General features: G+C 37.3%; 4 protein-coding genes and 1 pseudogene across 12 annotated transcripts in view; 3 read left to right on the top strand and 2 right to left on the bottom strand.

The window, feature by feature from the left end:
* LOC145492265 (hemicentin-2-like) overlaps positions 1–21,249 on the top strand; it is a 153,099-nt gene that overhangs the window by 70,933 nt on the left and 60,917 nt on the right. The gene's annotated exons all lie outside the window — the stretch shown is intronic.
* Positions 579–12,375, top strand: LOC145492446 (uncharacterized). 2 transcript variants are annotated; one of them, XR_014049989.1, is made up of 8 exons: positions 579–1,102; positions 2,685–2,736; positions 8,244–8,427; positions 8,887–9,016; positions 9,408–9,547; positions 9,966–10,459; positions 10,996–11,137; positions 11,731–12,375. XR_014049989.1 is itself a non-coding variant. In XM_081471894.1 (5 exons), coding segments are annotated over exons 1-5 (717 nt in total). In that variant the 5' UTR covers positions 7,974–8,081; the 3' UTR covers positions 10,227–10,989. The 2 variants fall into 2 exon arrangements, 1 of the variants encoding a protein (XP_081328020.1); XM_081471894.1 differs by lacking the exons at positions 579–1,102; positions 2,685–2,736; positions 10,996–11,137; positions 11,731–12,375 and adding an exon at positions 7,974–8,083 and having other exon boundaries at positions 9,966–10,989.
* Positions 12,373–17,235, top strand: LOC145492498 (uncharacterized). 3 transcript variants are annotated; one of them, XM_081471957.1, is made up of 5 exons: positions 12,373–12,531; positions 12,644–12,726; positions 12,900–13,022; positions 13,248–13,458; positions 17,151–17,235. In XM_081471957.1, exons 1-4 carry the CDS (start codon positions 12,527–12,529, stop codon positions 13,388–13,390), a joined length of 354 nt encoding a protein of 117 aa, XP_081328083.1. In that variant the 5' UTR covers positions 12,373–12,526; the 3' UTR covers positions 13,391–13,458; positions 17,151–17,235. The 3 variants fall into 3 exon arrangements, with proteins under 3 accessions (XP_081328083.1, XP_081328082.1, XP_081328081.1); XM_081471955.1 differs by having other exon boundaries at positions 12,375–12,726; positions 13,419–13,458; XM_081471956.1 differs by lacking the exons at positions 13,248–13,458; positions 17,151–17,235 and adding an exon at positions 15,024–15,076 and having other exon boundaries at positions 12,373–12,726.
* LOC145492564 (uncharacterized) lies at positions 13,504–16,605 on the bottom strand (annotated as a pseudogene).
* On the bottom strand, positions 17,157–19,937 carry LOC145492440 (uncharacterized). Its single transcript, XM_081471887.1, has 3 exons — positions 19,270–19,937; positions 17,579–18,093; positions 17,157–17,333 (listed from the first exon to the last, which is right to left on the bottom strand). The coding sequence occupies exons 1-3, from the start codon at positions 19,319–19,321 to the stop codon at positions 17,157–17,159; spliced, it is 744 nt and encodes a 247-aa protein (XP_081328013.1). The 5' UTR covers positions 19,322–19,937.

Genomic DNA, 21,249 nt, shown 5'->3' with positions numbered 1-21,249 from the left:
TTTGCCGCCGATTTTTATTTCAACAATTTTACAGAGCGGAAAATTTTTAAACTTGGCGCACTGTTTTCCATATAAGGTAAAACTCCGACTAATGGCTCATAGTCGGAGTTTTTGAGCCAATCAGAGAGCTAGAAATGCAATAGTCGGAGCTGAGAATATACTAATGTTTATTAATAATAATCCAACATGTCCAACATGTAAGGCAAATTTTGGACGACTTTGTAGTTTCGACCCAAAATTGCACTGCATCCGCGTTGGATTACATTGTAATGCAAATGAAAAAGCTAACCATTAAATTAAAAGGGCTATTGGGCTGAATTGTATGCACTAAATAAATCGATGTATAAGAAAACAGGCAGGGGTTTTATGTATTGGACATATTCCTCGTGTGTGTGGCCCCGTAGATGCCATCTCGATAAAGATTGCTGATCAGCAGAGCTTTATGATGGTGTGATAATGAAAAAGAAAATTGAGCCTTGATTCATGGACTGGACAGATTTTGGGGCCGCCGAACCCCCTTTCCCCCACCCCCCTCCCCCCCACGCCTTTTTTCGTGGATTGATTTTTTTCAGGCGATGGTCGACGTAAATCAATCGCTTTTAGCTGGCAAGCACTCTCTTAGCCTCCCACGCAGACGCTCTTAGGGCTCATTACGCGTTCCCTCGACGAGCCCTAAGAGCGTATGCGTGGGAGGCTAGCACTCTCTAGATCTCTCCAGACCTCTTCAAACGTTCGTCATACCAATCCGCGGGAAATCACATAGCCCTGCGCCTGCACTCAGATCTCGCTCAGCGGATTCTCCCCACTCGAGACAGGCCGAGGAACACTGGGAACAAAACATTGATGCGCCATTTTGTGGAAAGTTCCCTGCAAAACACGTTGGAATTAGCCACTGTCAACAGGCCCTTTCAACAGCCTCAGGGTTTTCAGGTCTCTAGTGATTTTTCCTCTTTATTGGGTATCGGAACAATTCGTGCTCAGTTAGAAACATGTCAGATCTTTTTGTACATAAGCAACGTGGGCACGAACCTACAGCTGTAGAATTCGAAGTTGAACGCCAGGGAATGTTAACACAAGAAGGCAGCATGAAGAGATTTAAGAGGTTAGCCATCTGATATCTCTGTTTCTCATTTTTCATTGTTGATAGTGGTAGGCTTCTATCTTCCAGGGTTGACTACAGTTTTGCAGTGTAAGTAAGCTTATTTTACACTAGGTTTTTGATTCGGTCAGTGTAAAATGTAAACTGCTGACCGCAGACTACAGACTGGGGACAGCTCGACAGGGGATAAAATACAGAAAAATCCAGGCTGCAGACCAGGGTTAGGTTGAGATTTGGATTTATTACATCTACTTCATTCAAAAATAGTGATTAAAATTACATTAGGAGATGGAGCCGTGACCAAAAGTACTGAGTCGCCATATTAGGGAAACCCCCATGAATAAAATGTTAAACTATATATACATATGTACAATCTAAAAAAAACCTACATAAACCAAAAAAAACAAAAATTTTCAAATTGCTCCAAGAAAACGTTTAACCTTTTTTTTTTTTTAAAAAAAGAGATATTTCATCACCATTTCTAACTTGACTTGGCAGTCCATTCCATTCATACCTGACTCGATAAAAATGCAGACAGCAGACTATAGACTTTCTCACTTTAAATTGTGTTACTATTTCCGCCATTGAGAGCTAACTGTAAACAGGCTAACTGGGGCCGGCCATTATTTAGGCTAATTAGGGAAGTGACATTCAGTCTAACCAGAATGCTATTTAGACTAACTGGAGTGCAGACTTTCACTACATTAGCCTGAATAATCATGTTTACAGTCAGCATCTAATAATGGATATAATAATAATTATATCCACTTATGAAGTCAGTTGCGTGCAGTCTGCATTTTACCCTCAAGCCACATTTTACCCCGGTCTGCAGTCTGCATTTTACACTGACCATTTTCAATCTGATTGCCAGCAAAGTGGAAGCGAAATCTGAAAGTTTTTGTACATTGCTAAATTACACAGGCCATCAAATAATACTCAATCATACAGTCATTCCCGTGGCCCTTTCATAAAATAACCACAGAATCATTAAAATGTCGTTATCAGATATAAGGTATGTCTGCATGTGAGCCAAGTGGCCCATCAGGCCGGAGCTTATCCCGGTTTCCATAGCATGAAGTGACTAGGAGTATTTCTACTCCCCCCTGGATAGGATGCTAGTCCATCGCAGGGTTACCCCCAGCATTAAGTTCGCCGGTACCCATTTATACACCTGGGTGGAGAGAGACACTGTGAGAGTAAAGTGTCTTGCCCAAGAACACAACACAATGTCCCTGGCCAGGGCTCGAACCCGGACCGCTCGATCCGGAGACGAGCGCACTAACCACGAGGCCACCGCAACTCCCAAATATAAAGGCACTCATTAAACATTAATTTCTTTTATTTTTCTTTATGAATTATTAATGAGTTTTGGAAGTTCTCATAAGCCACCAGCTTCTATTGTTTTACTTTGCGGTCACTTACAAAAGCTCATTCCTGCAAGCAACCAGCTCTACTTACAACCACATTTTCGAATTTCCAAAGTGGTCGTTTACAAGAGCTTCGACTGCTACGTATTCCTTAACTGATGATAATTTGAATAATTGATGGATTAATTTATCTATTTCTACTTCCATTCTGTTTGCAGAACACTAAATGGTTGTAGGGTGTGGTTCCACCAGATAGTACAAAGGTGAAAGGTAACCGGAGTTGTGGAAATATCATTCCAGATTTGTACTATCCTTGTTAGCAAAAGCTTATACTAAGTAATTGTGCTGATTGAATAAAACAATAAAAACCCTCAATCAGTCTGTAATCATTGCAGGCTCTGTTAAATTTACTTTCTAGACTCTGCTTCATTTTTGGACTATTCGTATTTGGACAAATTATGTACAATAATGTTTAATCCCTTAAATTAAAGGCCAATCAGTGCTGTGAGATTGTACAATTGAAGTGCATGGTATGTAGTTATTGGAGAGCCTTAATTGAGTATTTCTTTGCAAAATATTGTTTCCTGTGTTTTGAGAATGAGGTAGTTGGAAACTTTGCTTGAACCCCTAACAAGTAAGCTTTTTGTGGCATTTCTGGTTTATGTAGGTTTGACTTGCATGAGGCACAACCAGAAATTAGAGCATAAAAGATTTTGCTCAATCCTGTATCATTCCTCTCCTCTCGCCAAGCAAGCTTGAAATGCATAGGACTGTTTCTACTTCAAGCGGCAGCATTTACTTCTTTCCATTTAAATCTGTTTCTTTTTTCAATTTTCAGGGTAGTTAATGTTTCACACATTCTAAAGTGTCACTCATTATATTTAGGATATTCATTTGAAATGGGCCAGAAGTTGTGTTCTCGCTAAAAACAATTTCGGCTCCCTCTTTCTGAATTTTCTGTATCCACCTTTAGATTTGATCATTGACCAAATAACATGCATTTTCAATGTAATGGAAATTTTGATCCTGTAGCACAACTGTCTTCTGTGCTTTTTGCTGACTTTTTTATTCTCTGCTACCTCCTTGATCAGAAAGACGACCTTTTAATGAACCATTATATCCTTTATTAGCTAACATTGCACCTCCCACACGAAAGAATTCTGCACAGTTTTTGTGGGGCATGAGTATACAGCAGTTAAAATATACTGACAGTTCCTAAATCTCTACCATATCTCTCCCAAAAATATCAAAAGTTAACAGTATTGTACCTTGTGCAAAGTTGGAGAGTTAAATTGTATCTAACTTGAAGATGCAGTTAATGAAGTTTTCTTTTGCTGGAATGGATTACACCATCTCCCAAAGTAGGTATAAGCAGGGTGCAAAGAAATGAAAAACAATTTTTTGGCCTACCCTCTGGGTATGTTGTACCTGCCCAAAAGTCATTCTTGATAGCCCCCCAAAATTTCACCTCTCACAGTACTAAATAAATGTAGTTCTGTAATTTGAATTTCCTCAAAACATTTCCCAAGAAAATTCAGTAGTAGGCCTGGAGCTATTGGACATGATTTTTTTTTGCAATCTGGAAAGTTCAGGAGCTAAAAGTTGTCTTGAGTGAAACTTAATCCTGTAGCAACTCTTTCATGTAGAAGGATGAGCTGTTTTCCTTTGGGTAATAACCCTTACAGGCAATACATACTGAAATAATTAAACTATTTAGTGAACTTCTAGGTTTCAATTGGTTTGAAATAATATTGATATTGGGACTTTCATGGTTAAAAAAACATTCAACCTAGGACTCACATCTTACCCAATCTGGCCTCAAGTATGTGTACTACAAGCTCTGGATCTCTGTCTCCTTTTTCCTGATTTAATTATTTAAAAGTCATTTGGTTTTATGCTAATTTAATGTTTTCATCAGCAATGTGTCTGCTTTCATGAAAGGTCAGCACATGCTTCATGTTTATCAGTACCATACACGTAAGTGCATCTTGTATAGTTAATTGTTGAGTACAGTTCATGTGGTGTATGTCATGTGATCTGAAGAGTTCATGCAAGTCTCCTGAGTTGTCTAGCATGCAAGGTTGTCAAAGTTTAAATTGCTGGTCTGGAGTACTGGTATAATCACAAATAAACAAATGACACTGAAAGATCTTCTTTCTTTGCTGAAGTGATGTCATACACCACTGCAGTGGGTCTCTTAGGAAAAACTTCAGTCACAGTCTGAAACTGAATAAAAGAGTAACACTTTTGCAGTGTCTAAAAAACTGTTTACATTCCATCAAGGGATGTTCCATTTGGTGGCTTTTCTTTTGTTGCCCTAAGTCTATACTAAATGTGCTGGTTAAAAAAAGTATACACAAATTGGATGTCAAGTTATCTTCAGTTGGCAAACTTGTATATCTGGTGTTATGCAATCCCAAGCTTCCTCTTTTTAAAAAAATAGTCAGTCAAGATCTGATCTTGATCTTGCCTTTAGTTCAGGTCATGAAGGTTATGCAGTCATGACTGAAAGTGATATAATTATATAGTCTAGATATGAACCAACAAATTATTCTTGTCACAAAGTCTGAAAAATTTGTAAGCGGAACTTTCGACTGTATCGCACAGTCTTCATCAGTGATTTAAGTGAGCTCACGTTGTAACGAGAATGCAAATTGTTTAATCACGTGATTAAACAATTTGCATTCACGTGACAACGTGAGCTCACTTTAATCGTTGATGAAGACTGTGTGATACAGTCGAAAGCTTCGCTTACAAATTGTTCAGACTTTGTGACAAGAATAATTTGTTCGTTTATTTATACACCAAGGTCAAGAATGAGCGTACATAGTCGGTCTAGATATGGTTTAGAATCACTCTGTTGTTAAATGCAGTGTCTTAATGTGACTTAAAGGCTATTTAAGGTGTCTTGCATCCAAGTGATGGAACTAATTTGACATATATAAACAACAAAAACATATCCGGAATATTTTATTTTGAAACATTTTTCCCTGAGAGAGATTTTTGCAATCACTCAATACTTTTTTTTAATCCTATAATTTTTGAAAATGTTCTGAAATGGAATGTGACAAAATGCTGACATATTGGTTAAGGCAGATAGCACTTAATTTAACAAATTGAATTACCAAAAAAGAAAATTCACTTTGACCTTTAGCTTTCAAAAGGTGATTTAGATGCTCCCATTAGGGGGCCTGGATAATTGGACAATTATTTTTTTAACAAAAATTCTTGGTATAGTTTGATAACCAGCTTTATGAGCTTTAATTTGATTTAGGGGTTTAGGCATTACTTCGCTTGGATGTGAGACATCTCTAAAGGTATATAGTAACCTTAAACAAGGCACTTATTTTCCTTCTTATATTTTTTTCTGAAACAATTTACGATACAGCCACCTTTATACCATCTTTGCAATTGACTTAGTGGTGTCATGAATTTTTATGTATTTTATAACATAGTGTTGAATGGTTATTTGCCTCAATGCTGTACATCCAGCAGTAGTTCAGTTCCTTTTCATAGTATATGCTAATAAGTACTACCTTTTACAAAATAACTGGAACTCTACACAGCCTTAGGACACTTCCCAAAAGTGACTGTAAAGACATACAGTTGAATGTATGACAGCTGTACAGTATTAAAAACAGCATACAGGAATATAATGAGATACACTCCCTACTGCAAAATTGCAACATTTATGATGACAAAATCACTCTGGTAAAAATAATACTTTACCATTACAAAAGTGATGGCTGGGTGGGGGACAAACAAAAATTCATGCAAGGGAGGGTGACTGGAAAAAAATTGTGCAGAGAAGAAGTGAAGGAAAAAATTCCTTCAGAGTGAATTGCACTGCCATGCCTTCAAGCTGTACCTGCCTGAATGGCACCTTGGCAGCCACTCTATACTGCAGTGTTAATTAGAAAACAGACATTTTTCCCTTTCAAGGGTGATACATTTTGTGCATAGCAACTTTATCATGGACACTGGTAGCCAAACACCCTGGCAGAAAAACTCATTTGGATAACCATGGCTTAAGAGTGATAAAAAACAAACTATAAACCGCCATTCTGCTTGAATCGTTTGAATTTTAGCAAGCACATACCATGTTTTTAAAGCCTCGAAATATAGGGGTGATTTCACAACTGACATGACAAATGACGATTGTGGACACAGATGTGCACACCCATAGCAAACTGTAACACTTCCCCTAAGATGGCGGCCAAGATCAGTGTACTCAAAGACAACCATGGAGTTGTTAACTGATGGGCTATTTTCAATGTATTTTAGGTTTTTGGCAAAGTAAACAACGTATTATCATTTAAGTCCAATCAATACAATCACATTTATCTGCTAAAAATCGTGGAAAATGCAACAAAAATGCCTCAGTTTTGCAACATTTTCTGGGGGGGGGGGGAACATGCCTCCAGACCCCCCAGTTCAATAGGCCCTTCAGCCCCATATTTACTACTGGACAGTCACTCACGGAACTCTAGCTTAAAACTTGATTCACTACATGCCAAGAATGAATTTGTTGTACAAGGATAATGAATCAATAAAACTGATATTTCCTAAACATCAAACCAAAAGCCTCATATCCCCATTTTTGGCAATGGCACTTGGATGTGTCTGAGACGTTATGTTTCCCCCGCGCATGATTTTGACGGGAAAGTAAAACGACTGTGTGGAAGCTTAAAAAATATTTGTTTGCACTTGAAGCCTGTTCCACGCATTCAGATTGTGGTGAGTGTCAAGATTAAGATAGCCCTCCCCCCCACCCCCCTACCTTGAAAAAAAATTGTTGCAGGGGACTTGCCCCTGAAAAAAATCCTGCTGAGGTAGTGGACTTGAAAAAAAAAACCATCCTGTTAGCTGTCCCACCCCCCCCCTCCCTCCCACCCTCTCAATTACTTTTCTAATGGTCCATCCCTTTATGAAGCCTTCCAATAATAATTTGATAATAATTAAGTGATGTGTTTTTTTTCTCTCCACTGGGAATGCGGACTACAGGAACTGGGTGCCAAAAATTAATAAGTGAGCTGTAGTTGGGGTTACATCGAGATCCCCCTCCCCCTCCCCCAGAGTCTGTAAGTGCGGACGAACGCTCGCTCGCTCGTACGGTGACGTCATAACCATATTTTCGTGGCTTGATGGGTTTACCAAACTTTCTAAGGAATGGGGCTCTGCTCGAGCGCCTTCGGCGCGCAGGAGCTCCGCTATTAATTTTCGCGTAAAAATACTTGGACGCCCGAAGGTATTCTGTGAGACAGATTCTGCTTGTAACCACGACAAACAACCACCATCTATTGGTACACTTCACGACACATACATGACATCTGGGCATTTTGTCCAATATGGCGGGTAATCCAAACAGCGACTCGCAGGAAGCGCCGCCACACTTTCCGCAAATTTTTCCCTCCGTACATGAAAGTGAACTAAGCTAGATGAATAAGAATCGAGGCCGTTGTAGCTTTTCTCAGTTTTTGCCAAAGAAGATAAGGCGAACCTTATACCTGTTTTTACACTTTGTTGCATTCTTCTGAAATGCTGTAAAAGCTTTACTTGTAGTACTATTCGGGCGTGACTTTTTCCCCTTTTTTCTTCTCTCTTTCCTCCCGGAAATGCGAGTTTTATTAACGTATTAGGAATTTTTTACAGCTGTAAAAGCTGTAAAAATATCTGTGATGATTACATGTGTTAAAACTATACTTTGTAGGAAAGAAATCCGTGTACAGCAAATGAAAGTTGAATTTATGTTTATTTGAATTTATTTTTAATTCTAGGATTTATCTGATGAGGATGAATTTCAAACAACTACAGAAACAACCAACGAATCTGAAACCACAACAGACACTGCAGTTTGCGTACATGTTAGAGCTGGTCAACTGCAATGCTATTACCTTTCTTGACAACAAATTGACCCGGTGTACTCGTCCTGATTTTTATGTGGTTACAAAGAACTTGCATGTAAGTTTATTGGGGTGATGTCAGTCAGGCTTTCTAAACCTGACCCAGCTTTAGAAAAAATTCCTTTACTTCCAAATTGGTAACTGTTTAAGACACAGTTTCTTATTTAGTAACCCTGTTCGAAAGGACATGTTCAGGCATACAGTGTTTTTAAGAGTTAAATGATTAAGAAAGTTCATGTTGCTCCATTTTCATACCTTGGTAATGTTGCAGTGTACTTTTGATAAATAATGTCTGCACAAATGCCCTGTTAAACTGTTATATTTTCCCTAATTTTCTTTCTTATGGATTACCCAATATCAATCTATATTTCCTTTCAGCCTAACCCAAAAACTAAACAATTCCTTTGTTTTTCCTTTCACATTATTAGATTTTACAGGCAGCTGTATTGACAAAAGTGTCAACCATGAGCTTGATTTCCACCTTAACTGTAATTTTTTTTATATACTGTACCACCAGGAAACCAAATATGTGCTTGTCAACCGAGAACCAAGGAAGAACATCTGGATGTATCATAATTTTAACTGTGTTGACAGCATAAGGTGGACAAATTTTTTACAGTCGCTCTCATCAACAGTCGTAGGACATAGTAAGTTCATCAAGTATGTGAAATGATATGTTAGGAAAAAAATTTAATAAGATTCCTCAACCCTGTTCAAGCCATATTTTTTAATGTATGAACCTATCCATCACCAGCACATTAAGAGCATTACTTTTTAATACTAAATTACTAACACATCAGGCAACAGCTTGCATACTCTTTTCTCAGAAGTTGACTATTTACTGGTATTGTTGCCTATGATTAGTCTCACAGTCTGCAAGTTGGAGTTTGTTTTTCTTGGCATATAACAGTTAATTAGTCTTTGCGGCCCAAGGTGCGAAATGTTTTGAATTGGGACCCTGTGCCTTTGACCAACATCTTCCATTTCTGTTGTAAGCTAATAAATTATTTGTATTCATTTGGAAAATACTTCTCATAGGGCTGACTGTAGCTATTGCTGTTTATGGCAAGTGTATCCATATTGAGGCCTTTGAAAAGTTAATGGCAGGCTTTGACATGGAGAACAACTTCACCCCTTCACTTGCTCGAGACACGAATTCTCATGATCACACTTACCAAGTAAGATGAATGCAATATTTACTTATGCATGTACAATATATAAACACTGTATATATATTGATTTTTTATAGTCCACCCTAATGATTAATTTGTTGGTGGCAAAATGCAGTGAAATTGTGTAGCATAATTTTCTAAATCAAATAGCTTGTGACCCCTTTTCAAAATAGACTAGTACATTATTATATGATCATGCTACAGGTAAGTTTTATTGTATTCTTTGAGAAATCAGGAATACATTATTTCCTATTAATTGCTTCAAATTTGATTATTGATCATGCACTTACTGAGTGCTTAGCTAAGTTCACCTCTTTGTTAGCATTTCCACATGCATTTTAAATTACTAATTTTCTGTAATTTCTTCTCTTGCACTATTTGTTATCATGTAACATCCTGTTTTCTTTTTGATTTGCTATTTCAGGATGGAAGTCCTGAATTCTTGCCTTTAAATGGCAATAATTTTACCATTTTTGTACTTGGAAATACAAAGCGTGGTGTGGTTGGCCTCCTGGTTCCCCTGATCACTTGCTTTACCTGTGATCACCAGGTTCACACCTGTGAGCATGTCACAAAAATTATGGAATCTGAGGAAGGAATGGAACACGAAATGCCTGGTTTTCTAGTGGATTTTTTTGCCGAGAGAAATTATCGGGAATCCACTCTAGTTTCTAACACCTCGTAAGGAATGGAAGTTAAGACCAGTATCTTGGAATAAAATTCCATTTCAACTACCTACAGCCCAGAAGAAAATATTTTCCACTTTGGAAAATGTGTTAAGAGCAAAAATGTCTTCTAATGATCTTGTGCTGCTTACCCCCAGCTTACCTCCCTGCTGCCCAAAGTGTTCATCTCAGTGCATTGGTCAGCCAAGAAAAGTTTTGTACTTTTTGAAAAAGCAAATGTTGCATTGTGAAGGTAGGAAATTCATTGTATTTCCATGTTGAGAATTTTGCAAAAATGCCTTAAACTTACCAATGAATGGGATAGAAGTGTCTGATTACGATGAGGGTTGTGCCATGGATGATGGAGGAAGGTTTAAATTAGCTCCTCATCTCAAAAAGTGAAATGCCTGTTCTGATTAATTAAGAGTCTAATTCTCAAATGAATTCACTGAACCAAGTTGCTCATAGAAGCTGGCATGTTTGATGAAGGGTTGCCACTGCATATGAGTGATTTGCAACTTCCTGGCTAGAGGCAAACAAACCCAGCTTGTTCCAGGTAGAAAGTGCTGAAAGCCTTTGAGGCCAGGACTGACACCTAAATCTTTGATAAAGAGAAACTTATTGTTTATTATCCTAGCTATCATTTAATAGTTGCATTTATAATGCAAACTGAATGGATTCCAATCCAAAATCTAAGTTCATTTTGAGTCATAAATGTCCTTCCTGTTATTGTTTTAATAACAACTAAATAATGGTTTGTGATATTCTTGAATGTATGTTTTGTTCTAGTATTATATTATACTTGTGTTGAGGAAGCCTGTGATGGAATCATGGAGTTGGATGGTTAAGAGCTCACACTGTTGAACATGGGCTCTTACATTATTTCTTATGAGGTCCTGAGGGATTTCATGTTTCATTTTCTAAAGGGAAGGTACATGTAGTTATTATCATTTTACTCTTTATCTCAATTTGCATTGCAGATTAATTGCAGCTTCATATGTATTGCACATTTCTTTCATGTCATGCGTAAAGTGACATTATGTTAACTGTACTTTCAGTAATGACAACCACCTAAAACGGGTTCACATGGATATTAGAGCTGAGACTGGGATGGGATTTTGTAGTCATAAAGTAGATTCGGTTAATGGAAAAGTGTAATTAATGGAACATATTAATTGAACACATCCAATTACAGTTTTGAGTAAAGATGTACAGTACCCATGCAGATATATTTATTAAGTTTAGACAAGTATGCTAACCAACAGAGACTCATTTTATTACACTGCAATGTTCACAAATGAAAGAAATGTTGAAATGTAATGAGCCAAATAATCAGGCAAATGATTGACTGAAGGTTGTAAGGTGCTGTGCCATCTCCCAATTTGAGCCAGAAACATGATTGCATTGTACACTTTAACTTCAGTAGTATCCTTAACAATGACACAAAATTGGTACATGTACGTTGTATATATCTTTCAGGCATCTTTTAAATGCTCGACTTGAATTTTGCTCATTTGTTTGTAGGTGCACACTGTTTACACACAATAGTGTCTGGCAAGAGATAATGGCTGGCGCTAATGTCTTGAACTTCAAGAGGTCATTGTCCTACCACCACTGGCGATTGGCCTGATATAGTTTCCTGGACCTTCTTGATATAGACTATGAAGAAGGCTGTTGTTGTCCCATCTGTGGCAAAGATAATGGTCTGAACATTGTCATTTGCAATGCAACAGCACTCTCCTTTAGGCAAGAGCTGTGTACATCTCTGAAGTCTAGCATGAATGATTCATTGCTTATTTGTCAATCCACTGAACCATGAGGAATAGGAAGATAAGTTGCTTTTAGTTCTTATGTTTTCCTCTTGAATACTTTTTAATTATAATAAATCTTATTTTGGTTTCTATTCTGGTACAAGGAGGAGTATTTTAGAGTGCAAGCATATACATGTAGCAATGAAAGCGGGTAATGGAACGAACATTTGATAACTAAAAGAAATTGGATCAGTTCACAATGATTATAAATAATAAGATGACATGATTGAATTTTTATTAAAATCCTAGTTTTATCCAACCTTAAGATACCAGCAGGCACACATGTGGTGTACCATACTTGAACTCATTTTAAATTTCCCAAAGGTTGTCTCAAAGCCCAATTTGAGATTAATTTGAATTTCTCGGTGGACAGTTTTAGAATCTGAATTAATTCTAAGGAGAAGAAAAATTTTTGTTAATAGACTATAGCATGTCTAAATGTGCCTCTTTCTTGCGGTTATGGAATTGTTGAACAGTTCCTATCTGGGCAATAATCCCCTCAATGCTATATGTGGTAATGGCAGTCTGTCATATGCTTTTCTTTTCCAAACCATTTTCTATGCATTTTTTTGGTTACATGTTCTTCTGAACAATTTCTCTCTTGTCTCCTTTCCCTTCTCCCTTAGGTATAACATATGGGTTCAACGTGATGCTTTGCAAGAATCTCCCAACATCCCATTTACCGTCTTTAGAACACGTTTCTCTAAAGGTATCCATCATTCTCTTGAACTTGTGGCCTAAATTGTGTTTTGTATAAACTAGGTAGTTTCCTGTGTTGTGTTATAGACTGTGCGTGGTAAAAATAAATCTGCTGCATTGTTTTACAAAGAGACATTCTTTTAATTAAAATTACTAAATAATGGTAAATTTCATATTTTTCAGCACCCCGCCTGATTGTGTATGACAATGCTTGCAATTTGCATTCCTATTCCCTGAATTGGGATCCTGTTTTCTTCAAGAACGCTCAGTTCCTTGTAGATTGTTTGCACTGGCGTGATCACACAGGTAAACCATATTTAAATATAATTACCATATTTGATATGCTAGAATTTACACGAACAAAGCGAAAGATTCCTCAGCATTATGTGTATCTGTTTCATCTGGACATCATACATGTAGATGGTGTCATCAAAGATTGTTAAATTCTTTTGGAAGCAAAATTCCAGCATCTCAAACACTGGCTTAGAGATTGTGTCATTGAACTGAGCAGTTGCTATTTTCTCTTGTTAGGTTGCTCTGAGGCATACAACCTCTCATGGTTTCCTCAGTGGCACAACTCGAACAGCCAGGCAGCCGAGCAAGCTAATTCATGCTTACAGTACATAAGAGGATCTTTATCTTACATGAATCAAAAAAACTTTGAGTCATTGTAAATGTTTCATCTGGTTTTGCAATTTGCAGCATCAAAAGCAACTGGATTCGTAAAACAAATTTGGTTGAGGTATATTTCTGTTTTCTCTCTTGGTACTGCTAGAGAAAATGAATCTGGTACCAGGTGAAGTCAGTTGTTGCAATTAGTTTTTTTAGTCTCCTCATCTGAAAGTTGAAAAATCTAAATCGATTAATTAACTGATCATTCACAAATAAATAATTTCCTGAACATCTGAAAGCATGTAGACAATAATTATAATGATTGGTGCCATCAGTTCTGTAACAACAACAACTTGCTTTATTTGTATGACCATAAATACATAAAGTGTTGCAAGAGCTTTTGAAAACTAAAACTAAAACAGTAATGTTTTTAATGAAAATTCAATAAGGTTATAATATAGCAATCAAATTACATGGATTTGAATCGAAAGAGGAATATTACGTAGATGACAGCAAGATGAAATGAATTTTGCCAATTGAATATTAATAATAATTTGTAAAAGTCATAAGTTTGGCGATGGCTTGCAATGAAGATTATTGTTGAAAAGTCACAATGATATATTCTATTTTTCTATAAAATTAATCTCTTAGATTAGAGTATTTTTTTGCAATATATAAGAAAGTGAGATTTGTCTTCAATTTGATTAGATTCACAAATAGGACAGAGTCTGTTAACCCTTGGAATTGGATCATATCTACCAGTTTCAATCCTTAGTTTGTGCCTATCCTAAATTGCAGTAGTTCTTTTCCTTTGCTTAGCTTGTCTTGACAAACATACTGCCAGACTACACGTTGTGTACCATGATAGATGGAAAAAAGTAAAATGGGGACAGAACCATACGCTTCAAGCTGAAAAACAAAACTAAAGCTATGTGGGCACATGTTAAGGAAACAAATGAAGTCTGAATGAAGTTAACCTAAGCAACTTGTTACTGTACACAATGCCAGCTTACACTTAATCTATAAGAATCAAACTTCTGTTTGTTAGAATGGTTTGTAATCGTCAACTGCTACTTACAAGCCCTCCCACCCCTTGGTTATAGGGCCATAGGGTATGTTTTAAAGCCTTATTGAAAACTAGTATAGGCCAGTATAATTATGAAAAATGACAGTATTTGGATCAACACTGCTGAGGTCCATTATGCAACGGTTGTTGTTTTATTCCCTCTTATAAGCCCACCTGGATATAGGCCCCTCCATTAGTAAGCCCATCAAAAGCCCCTGATGAAGTTGAATAAGCCCAGGTCTTATAATCGGTAGTTTACGGTATATGAGTGGAATTACTGCGTGTCCTCTCAGTGGTCTGGAACCTAACATTCTCAGCAGCTTTCAGTGTGAAATCAGACGAGGTTCAGTGTTCACTCCTGGCCTTAATGAAGGTATACTTTTACTAATCAGGAGTTCTGTAGTGAAGGTCTGTTAGAAGAAGAAGCAACCAAAACAAAGTTAAACCAGAAAATTATGTGTCCATTATTCAGCTTCACAATTATAAACAGAAATTTGAGGAAACAGTACAAACTTTCAAATACACCTTTGTTAAAAATCAAAGAATGCTGGCTTGGTTTGAATACACTGATCTGCACAATGACTGGTAAAACAAAATGATGATTAACAATTGACTTGTTACAATCTTAGTGCTACGCTGAAGTGTCAGTTCTAGAGACTACATCACAGCAGTAGCACCAAGCCAAAACAATAAATCAACCCGAAGACCACTCACATGTTGCAGCCCTGATATGGGTGGGGTAGTGTGCAGCCACAATCCACTATAATGGAATCCTGAGCCTCTGCAAGGGTAATACCCAAACAAATGCACTGGTACCACTCAAAGCAGGTAAGGCGCTGTACCATCTCATTGCGGGTCGAACATTGAGTGTTCAGTCCATGCCAAAACACACACAAAGAAGCATCTAATGCTCCACACTTCCAAGGCAGAAGGGGGCATATGTGGTTGAAGTTGTTGCCATGTCCGGGAAGTGGCAGCCAGATTATATGGAAAGGATCCACCAATTCATTCTCTTGGGAGCAGCAAGAAGGGGAACCTTCTTTTTCGTTGTACCACACTGCCCCCTCCAGTTTACAGTGCTGTTGTATAGGTTTCTTTAAAGAGCAAGCAGCAAAGGTTACCTGTAACAGTTCTAAAATAACTCTTAGATGTCAGAATTAACTGCAATGCTAACCATGCACCCAGAACATGATACCGTCTATTTGCAAGGGGAAAAAAAATGCAAACAGTCACATTCTAAGTTGTTAAATGTTATGGTTCACATATTTTGTAATAATTTTCAAAGACAATAAATTTCATGGTTTTTAACAGCTGACTATATTTGCGGCCAGTTAACAGTCACGTATGCGCCATTAAACAATAATCATTGGCAATTGCTCGAAACCAAACTCAGAAAAGACTTAAACTTCATACTAATATCATTAAAATTCTTCAGGGCATTAAAGACTTGTGTTCTGACACTTTTGGACACAATCTCCCTGATCGATTGGTCTTTAACTACTTGAACTTCTTGAGGGGATAGACTCACACTAGCTGCCCACTGTAAGGTGTCACCCCTGTTGTTGAATCGCCTCACAGTCTATAATAACAGAACGGAAAGCACTCTACCTCCAGATACTCCAAATAGCAGTTTAATTCACGCCACTGATTGTAAATTGTGCATAAATCTTAATAATGTAGCAATCATCATGTATCACAACTGCTCAAATTAGGGGTCAATGAAAGGAACAAGGGCCTGATAATGTCATATTGAGGATAGCAGCATGATTACATGCCAACTAGAAAATAATTTCGTCATCAATTGCAACTAGTAAATTATCTTAAAATTAATTAACAGATAATAATTTTTCCAAGATATGTACTAGATGATTATTTACACCTACAGCACCTAAACTAAAGATTAATGGCAGTTTTAAAAAGGAGATGAAATGGCTAACCCTCTTTGAACGTCCAAGATAACACAAAATAGGAGAGTCAAGAATTTTAACGCTGTCTAATAACCTCTCAACATGACCAAAAAGCATGACTGAAATGATTTTCTTACTGCCTCAACTATATGGTCATAGTGTTTAAGACCATACATTGCTGTACCAAGTCTATAAATTTCACTGTCATATTCATCTCCAGACATGAGTATGGATAGTGAATTATAAAAGCCATCACCAATGGAATAGAAGGGCTCCAGACCAAGCTCAAAAACAGATGAAGGAATATAGAGAAAATGCGATCAATCAATAGTCATCAATTAATATATACTTTAATTTATAATTTCATGATAGTAATATTATAACAGTAATTTAAAACAGTTAATATAATGATACTAATACAATAAAATATTGTTCCACAAAACATACCCAATCCCTTCCAAATATTGCAGTTTCATTACAACATGAGACCACGGATCTTCATTGTTATGCTTAATTTAATTAGAACTGGCATCAGCTGTATTTCCAGCCACTTGGGTTTACAAGTGATGATTTGAGCTTCAGATTCAAGAATTTGTACATACCATAGAGTAATTATGGCAAAAAGTGAACATTTAAATTGAAACCAGATGTAGCTTTCAGGTTACATACAATTTACAAACTGCTTACTACACAAATGAAAAAGAAGTCCAAATTTAGTATTTCTCAATGTAAGAACACTTTACAACATACAGTTCATGAGAGCTCTTCGATATTTGGGGGTTTATATAAATACCAGTGAAAACGTATAATAATAAGACAATGGTAAAATTTTATTTCCAATTTTTGCAGACTGTTTTACGGTTCAGGAAGTCTACGCTGATCTTCACTGCTTGCAAACTGAGGTGGAGAAATAAGTGGGAGATGGTGCAGGATGTGATGGCACAAACTTGAGTTAACCTCCCAAGGTAATTTCACCATACATCCTAAAATGTCTCTTGCTGTGGCTGCCTTTATGATTGTATGAGTTTCAGCCTGTGCAATGACAAAAAACCTTGGATTAATAACAAATAATATCCCACATTGGTAAAATAATTATATAAAGTCACACAATTATTAATTAACATAGATTAAAGACCATTTTAATATGGACCATTTTGACACCGTGATGGCCATCATGATGTCTCCCTACTAGTGATACTACAGTCTTTCCTAAAACATAGACAATAATGTTTACCTTTAATAAAAGTATGATTTCATTAAAAAGTTGAGCTACTTACATCTTCATTCAGTTTTCCTAATATACACAACATCTTGGATCTTTGGGTCTGTTTTAGTTCAGTGCATGTTTCCAAAACAGGTTGCCACAGCTCAGTACAATAAACTGACTCACTACCAAATCTCCCCTTCAGGATGTCTGTAAATACCAGAGGTGGGCATGGACGACTTGCTGGAACTTCAAGAGGATTAGAGATTGGTGTGGCAAAAGGATCAGGAGGATGAATGGGACTTGCCAAAACTCCTGGAAGAGGTGAGGGTGGATCAGAAATTAAACCAGCAGCTGGTGTTGATGCTACAGGAATGGGAATTTCAGGACTGTGGGGATGATCATTAACTGCCATTTCACAGTCCTCAGCCTGCTCCTGTGTATTCCACTCCCTGTAGGAATCCACAATTGAAATAAGTTGTTCAATCCGTGGCCGCTTGCTGGTGTTGTTGACATCTGTAAAGTCAACTTCTGTGGGCCACCAAACTGGTCTACAAGCTTGTTTGTCCCATCCAGGCTTAGATCTCCCTTAAATGCATGAAAATATAACAAATTGCACAAACATTGAGAACATGGCAGCATACAGAACAATAATTGATACCTCTTTTGGTAGACACTCTTTAATATATAAATAAACAAATAAATAAATTTCATAATAATAATAATGCTATTTGAAAGAAAAAAACATATTTCAATAATGAAATTAAATGTCATGTAAGGGCTACTTTTTCGCTGAAATAGAGAGTTAAATAACCGATTCCACTGCTTACCATGCTCTTTTTACCATGATTGGCTAATTTAACCCACAGTAAAGACATAGTGAGGTCATTTAGGTGAAATTGCAGAGGTTAAGCCTGTCCAAATTAGTGCCGCGAATTATATGATCAAGTTAAGCTCTAACTTAGCTTTGTTTAGCTCGTTCAACTCATTTGCAGCGACTTCAAAGGCTTGTATAGGCATGGTATGGACTCTATTAAGAGTACACGAGGTAGATAGCACTCTCAGTACGACATGGTCATATTTATGTACACTTTCTGACTGATTTTCCTAAAACATGCCCGCTATTTTGGTGCAAAGTCTTTAACACGGTTTTCATAAATTCAGACATATATTCACCCAGTGATTGATAAATGAATCAATTCAACAGTGATTGAGTAAAACAGTAACATTCTTCATAATCAAAAGAGGTCCTAAATGTATGGAGATGTAGGAGAAAAAAGGTTTGTCCATAAACTCAAAGGGCAAATTGGCAGTCTTATAAAGAGGTTCAAATTGATTCTCAACTAAGAGGTAATCTTGATTGTCAAAATATAATAAATTTAACTAACTTGCTTGATTTAGGCAGTTGCAAGTAGCACTAAACAAAACAAGCCTAGCTAATATGACTAGCTTTATGTGTAAATTTTATTACATTCTTATTTGCCAGGACCGAATGAAATTGGGAAATTAAAAAAAAAAAAAAAAAAAACATATTTCACAAAATAACAAAGTGACAAAAAGTAACAATTTATCACTGAATTACTTTTGTTTGCATGTACTGCATGTAGCGTCTGTCCATCAGACTTCGCTTGTTTGAGTCCGTTTCGAAAACCAACTGAGATAAATAGCAATTTAAAACCTAAGTATAGGATCTTACAGGATGAAATAATTAACCATGCATCCACATTAAAGTAAGCTGACAAAAAGGACTGACAAACAAATCACCCGCTTTTTGCTTGCTCGACCAGCACCAGCTGGGGCCAGGGCGCCTCTTCATGTTGAGCTTCCTAAAACAACAATTAAGGCCATTCTATACATGCATGCATGCATGCATACATACGTACATACTTACATACTTAATTTGCTCCAGAAGGAAACTAGATATACAATCAAAACTAAAAATAAAGGGTAAAAATGCCTCCAGAAAAGGAAGTTACGAGGTTATCCCTATGTGAAAACTCCCTTTAAAAAGTACTATTTTATACACCCCCCAGTCCCAATTGACAGGGTAAGTGAAAATTTACCACCTAATAAAACAAATTACAAGAAAAAAAGGAGGACTGACATGTACCCCCCACAAATAAACTGATTATTCTTTACCCGCCAAATTAAATTAAAATTGAAATGAAGACCCAAATTTCATGCAGACCCTTGAAATGACTTTCATATCCCATTCACTAATCTGGTCCATGAGTGGCGTTGGGGGAGAGGGAAAGGGGAGTGCAATAAAATGTAACGGCCCATATTTAGGTCAATACTCTTACCATGTAAAACATTACAGAAGCTTATTATAAAACAGTTCAGAGTTATGTAATATACGCTTTTGAGATCTAAACTGCGTGTACCAAAAAATCCCTCACGATCCTGATTTTCTGCAGAGCAATGAGCTTCCTGGTTTTGTTGCTAAAGGAAAGATACGTTGTAATAATGAAATACCACAAGATCTCAGAGACTAAGAGAACAATTATTATACTTGCTGCTTTTTACAACATGTAATCTAATGATCATAAAATTACCTCGCTCCTGTCCGCCATGCTAAATGGGTTCAGTACAGCGCCGTATACTGTTCATGTATGTGTCATGAAGTGTACCAATAGATGGTGGTTATTTTTCGTGGTTACAAGCAGAATACCCGAAGGACGGCGAAGTGCACAAGTATAGCTTCCGCATTCTGGCCGCGCGCAAACTGGAACGAGAGCAAAAATCTCCACGCCAGCCTCACCCCCTGCTTCGTCGACATGTTTGCTCTCGCTTTGTCCATTTTGCGCGCGGCCAGAATGCGCACTGCCGAAAAAGCTCTTCGTACGGGAATGCTTGCTATGCAGGCTATTAACCTGCGATCTTTTTTTGAAAGGGAGAAGGAGAAGAAAAAAAGAAGGTCTGTTAGGTTAAGGTATTGTGTAGTGGTAGTGGGTAAGGTACGATCGCACTCGTGCCAAGGTCCCGCAGGCTTTGAGAACGAAAAGGATTTGGGGAAGCAGCAGCGGAGACGTATTTCACTTCCGTGTACATATATTTGTTTCTTAGCAGTGCTTGGTGACATAAGTAAAGAGACATCGATCAACGCCAGTGAATATGGTTACTCAGGATTGTAAAAATTGTGTTTAAACAAGAGATAATGAGGCACCTCATTTTCTCTTGGTTTAAATTACTTGTGTATGGAACATTATATCAACTAGCGATGACAGGTATTGTACGTTCCCTGACGTTTCATAGCTTCTTCTTTTGTATATGTGGCTCGGTTGTGCTCATCTAAAGCATCATTTTTAACATCTTGGGACTTTTAAAAGCTCACCTGTTCCTTGAAATATATTGATTTCAGATGCTACAATCACATGGACTCTTCCTCCTCCACAACGTGGCCCGCTGCAAACAAACGACACCTCAGTCCGAACAACGATCCAGCAAGTATTAAACGGTTCCTCTGAGGCACATTTGAAATGGAACTTCACTTTCTCTGGTGAAATACTTGATCGCGTGGAATTCATGATAGGAAATGTCCAAATTGGCAAGAAATTTTCTTCAGGGACAGTTGCTATAGATTCGAGAGACAACTTTCAGGAGCATTTCAACATCAGTCGCAGTGATCCAGCAACACTGATTATTTACAATGTGACAGAAGCAGATGAAGCGGTGTTTTCCTGCATGGTAGCGACTAACTCAAATGAATGGAGGGATGAAATTGAAGTACAAATTGTTGGTAAG

This window comes from Orbicella franksi, chromosome 7 (genome assembly GCF_964199315.1).
Source record: "Orbicella franksi chromosome 7, jaOrbFran1.1, whole genome shotgun sequence".
Classification (NCBI taxonomy): domain Eukaryota; kingdom Metazoa; phylum Cnidaria; class Anthozoa; order Scleractinia; family Merulinidae; genus Orbicella; species Orbicella franksi.
The sequence above is the reverse complement of the archived record's forward strand: the minus strand, read 5'-3'. Positions and strand labels throughout refer to the sequence as shown.

Coding starts and splice junctions, on each gene's coding strand:
- LOC145492446 (XM_081471894.1), top strand. Junction 9,017..9,407: donor ATCAACAGTCGTAGGACATA/GTAAGTTCATCA, acceptor TACTTCTCATAG/GGCTGACTGTAGCTATTGCT. Junction 9,548..9,965: donor CTCATGATCACACTTACCAA/GTAAGATGAATG, acceptor TTGCTATTTCAG/GATGGAAGTCCTGAATTCTT.
- LOC145492498 (XM_081471955.1), top strand. CDS start 12,456: ATGTGCCTCTTTCTTGCGGTTATGGAATTGTTGAACAGTTCCTATCTG. Junction 13,023..13,418: donor GCACTGGCGTGATCACACAG/GTAAACCATATT, acceptor TGCAATTTGCAG/CATCAAAAGCAACTGGATTC. Junction 13,459..17,150: donor GTAAAACAAATTTGGTTGAG/GTATATTTCTGT, acceptor CAATTTTTGCAG/ACTGTTTTACGGTTCAGGAA.
- LOC145492440 (XM_081471887.1), bottom strand. CDS start 19,321: ATGAAGAGGCGCCCTGGCCCCAGCTGGTGCTGGTCGAGCAAGCAAAAA. Junction 18,094..19,269: donor GTCGAGCAAGCAAAAAGCGG/GTGATTTGTTTG, acceptor CATGCATTTAAG/GGAGATCTAAGCCTGGATGG. Junction 17,334..17,578: donor TAGGAAAACTGAATGAAGAT/GTAAGTAGCTCA, acceptor GTCATTGCACAG/GCTGAAACTCATACAATCAT.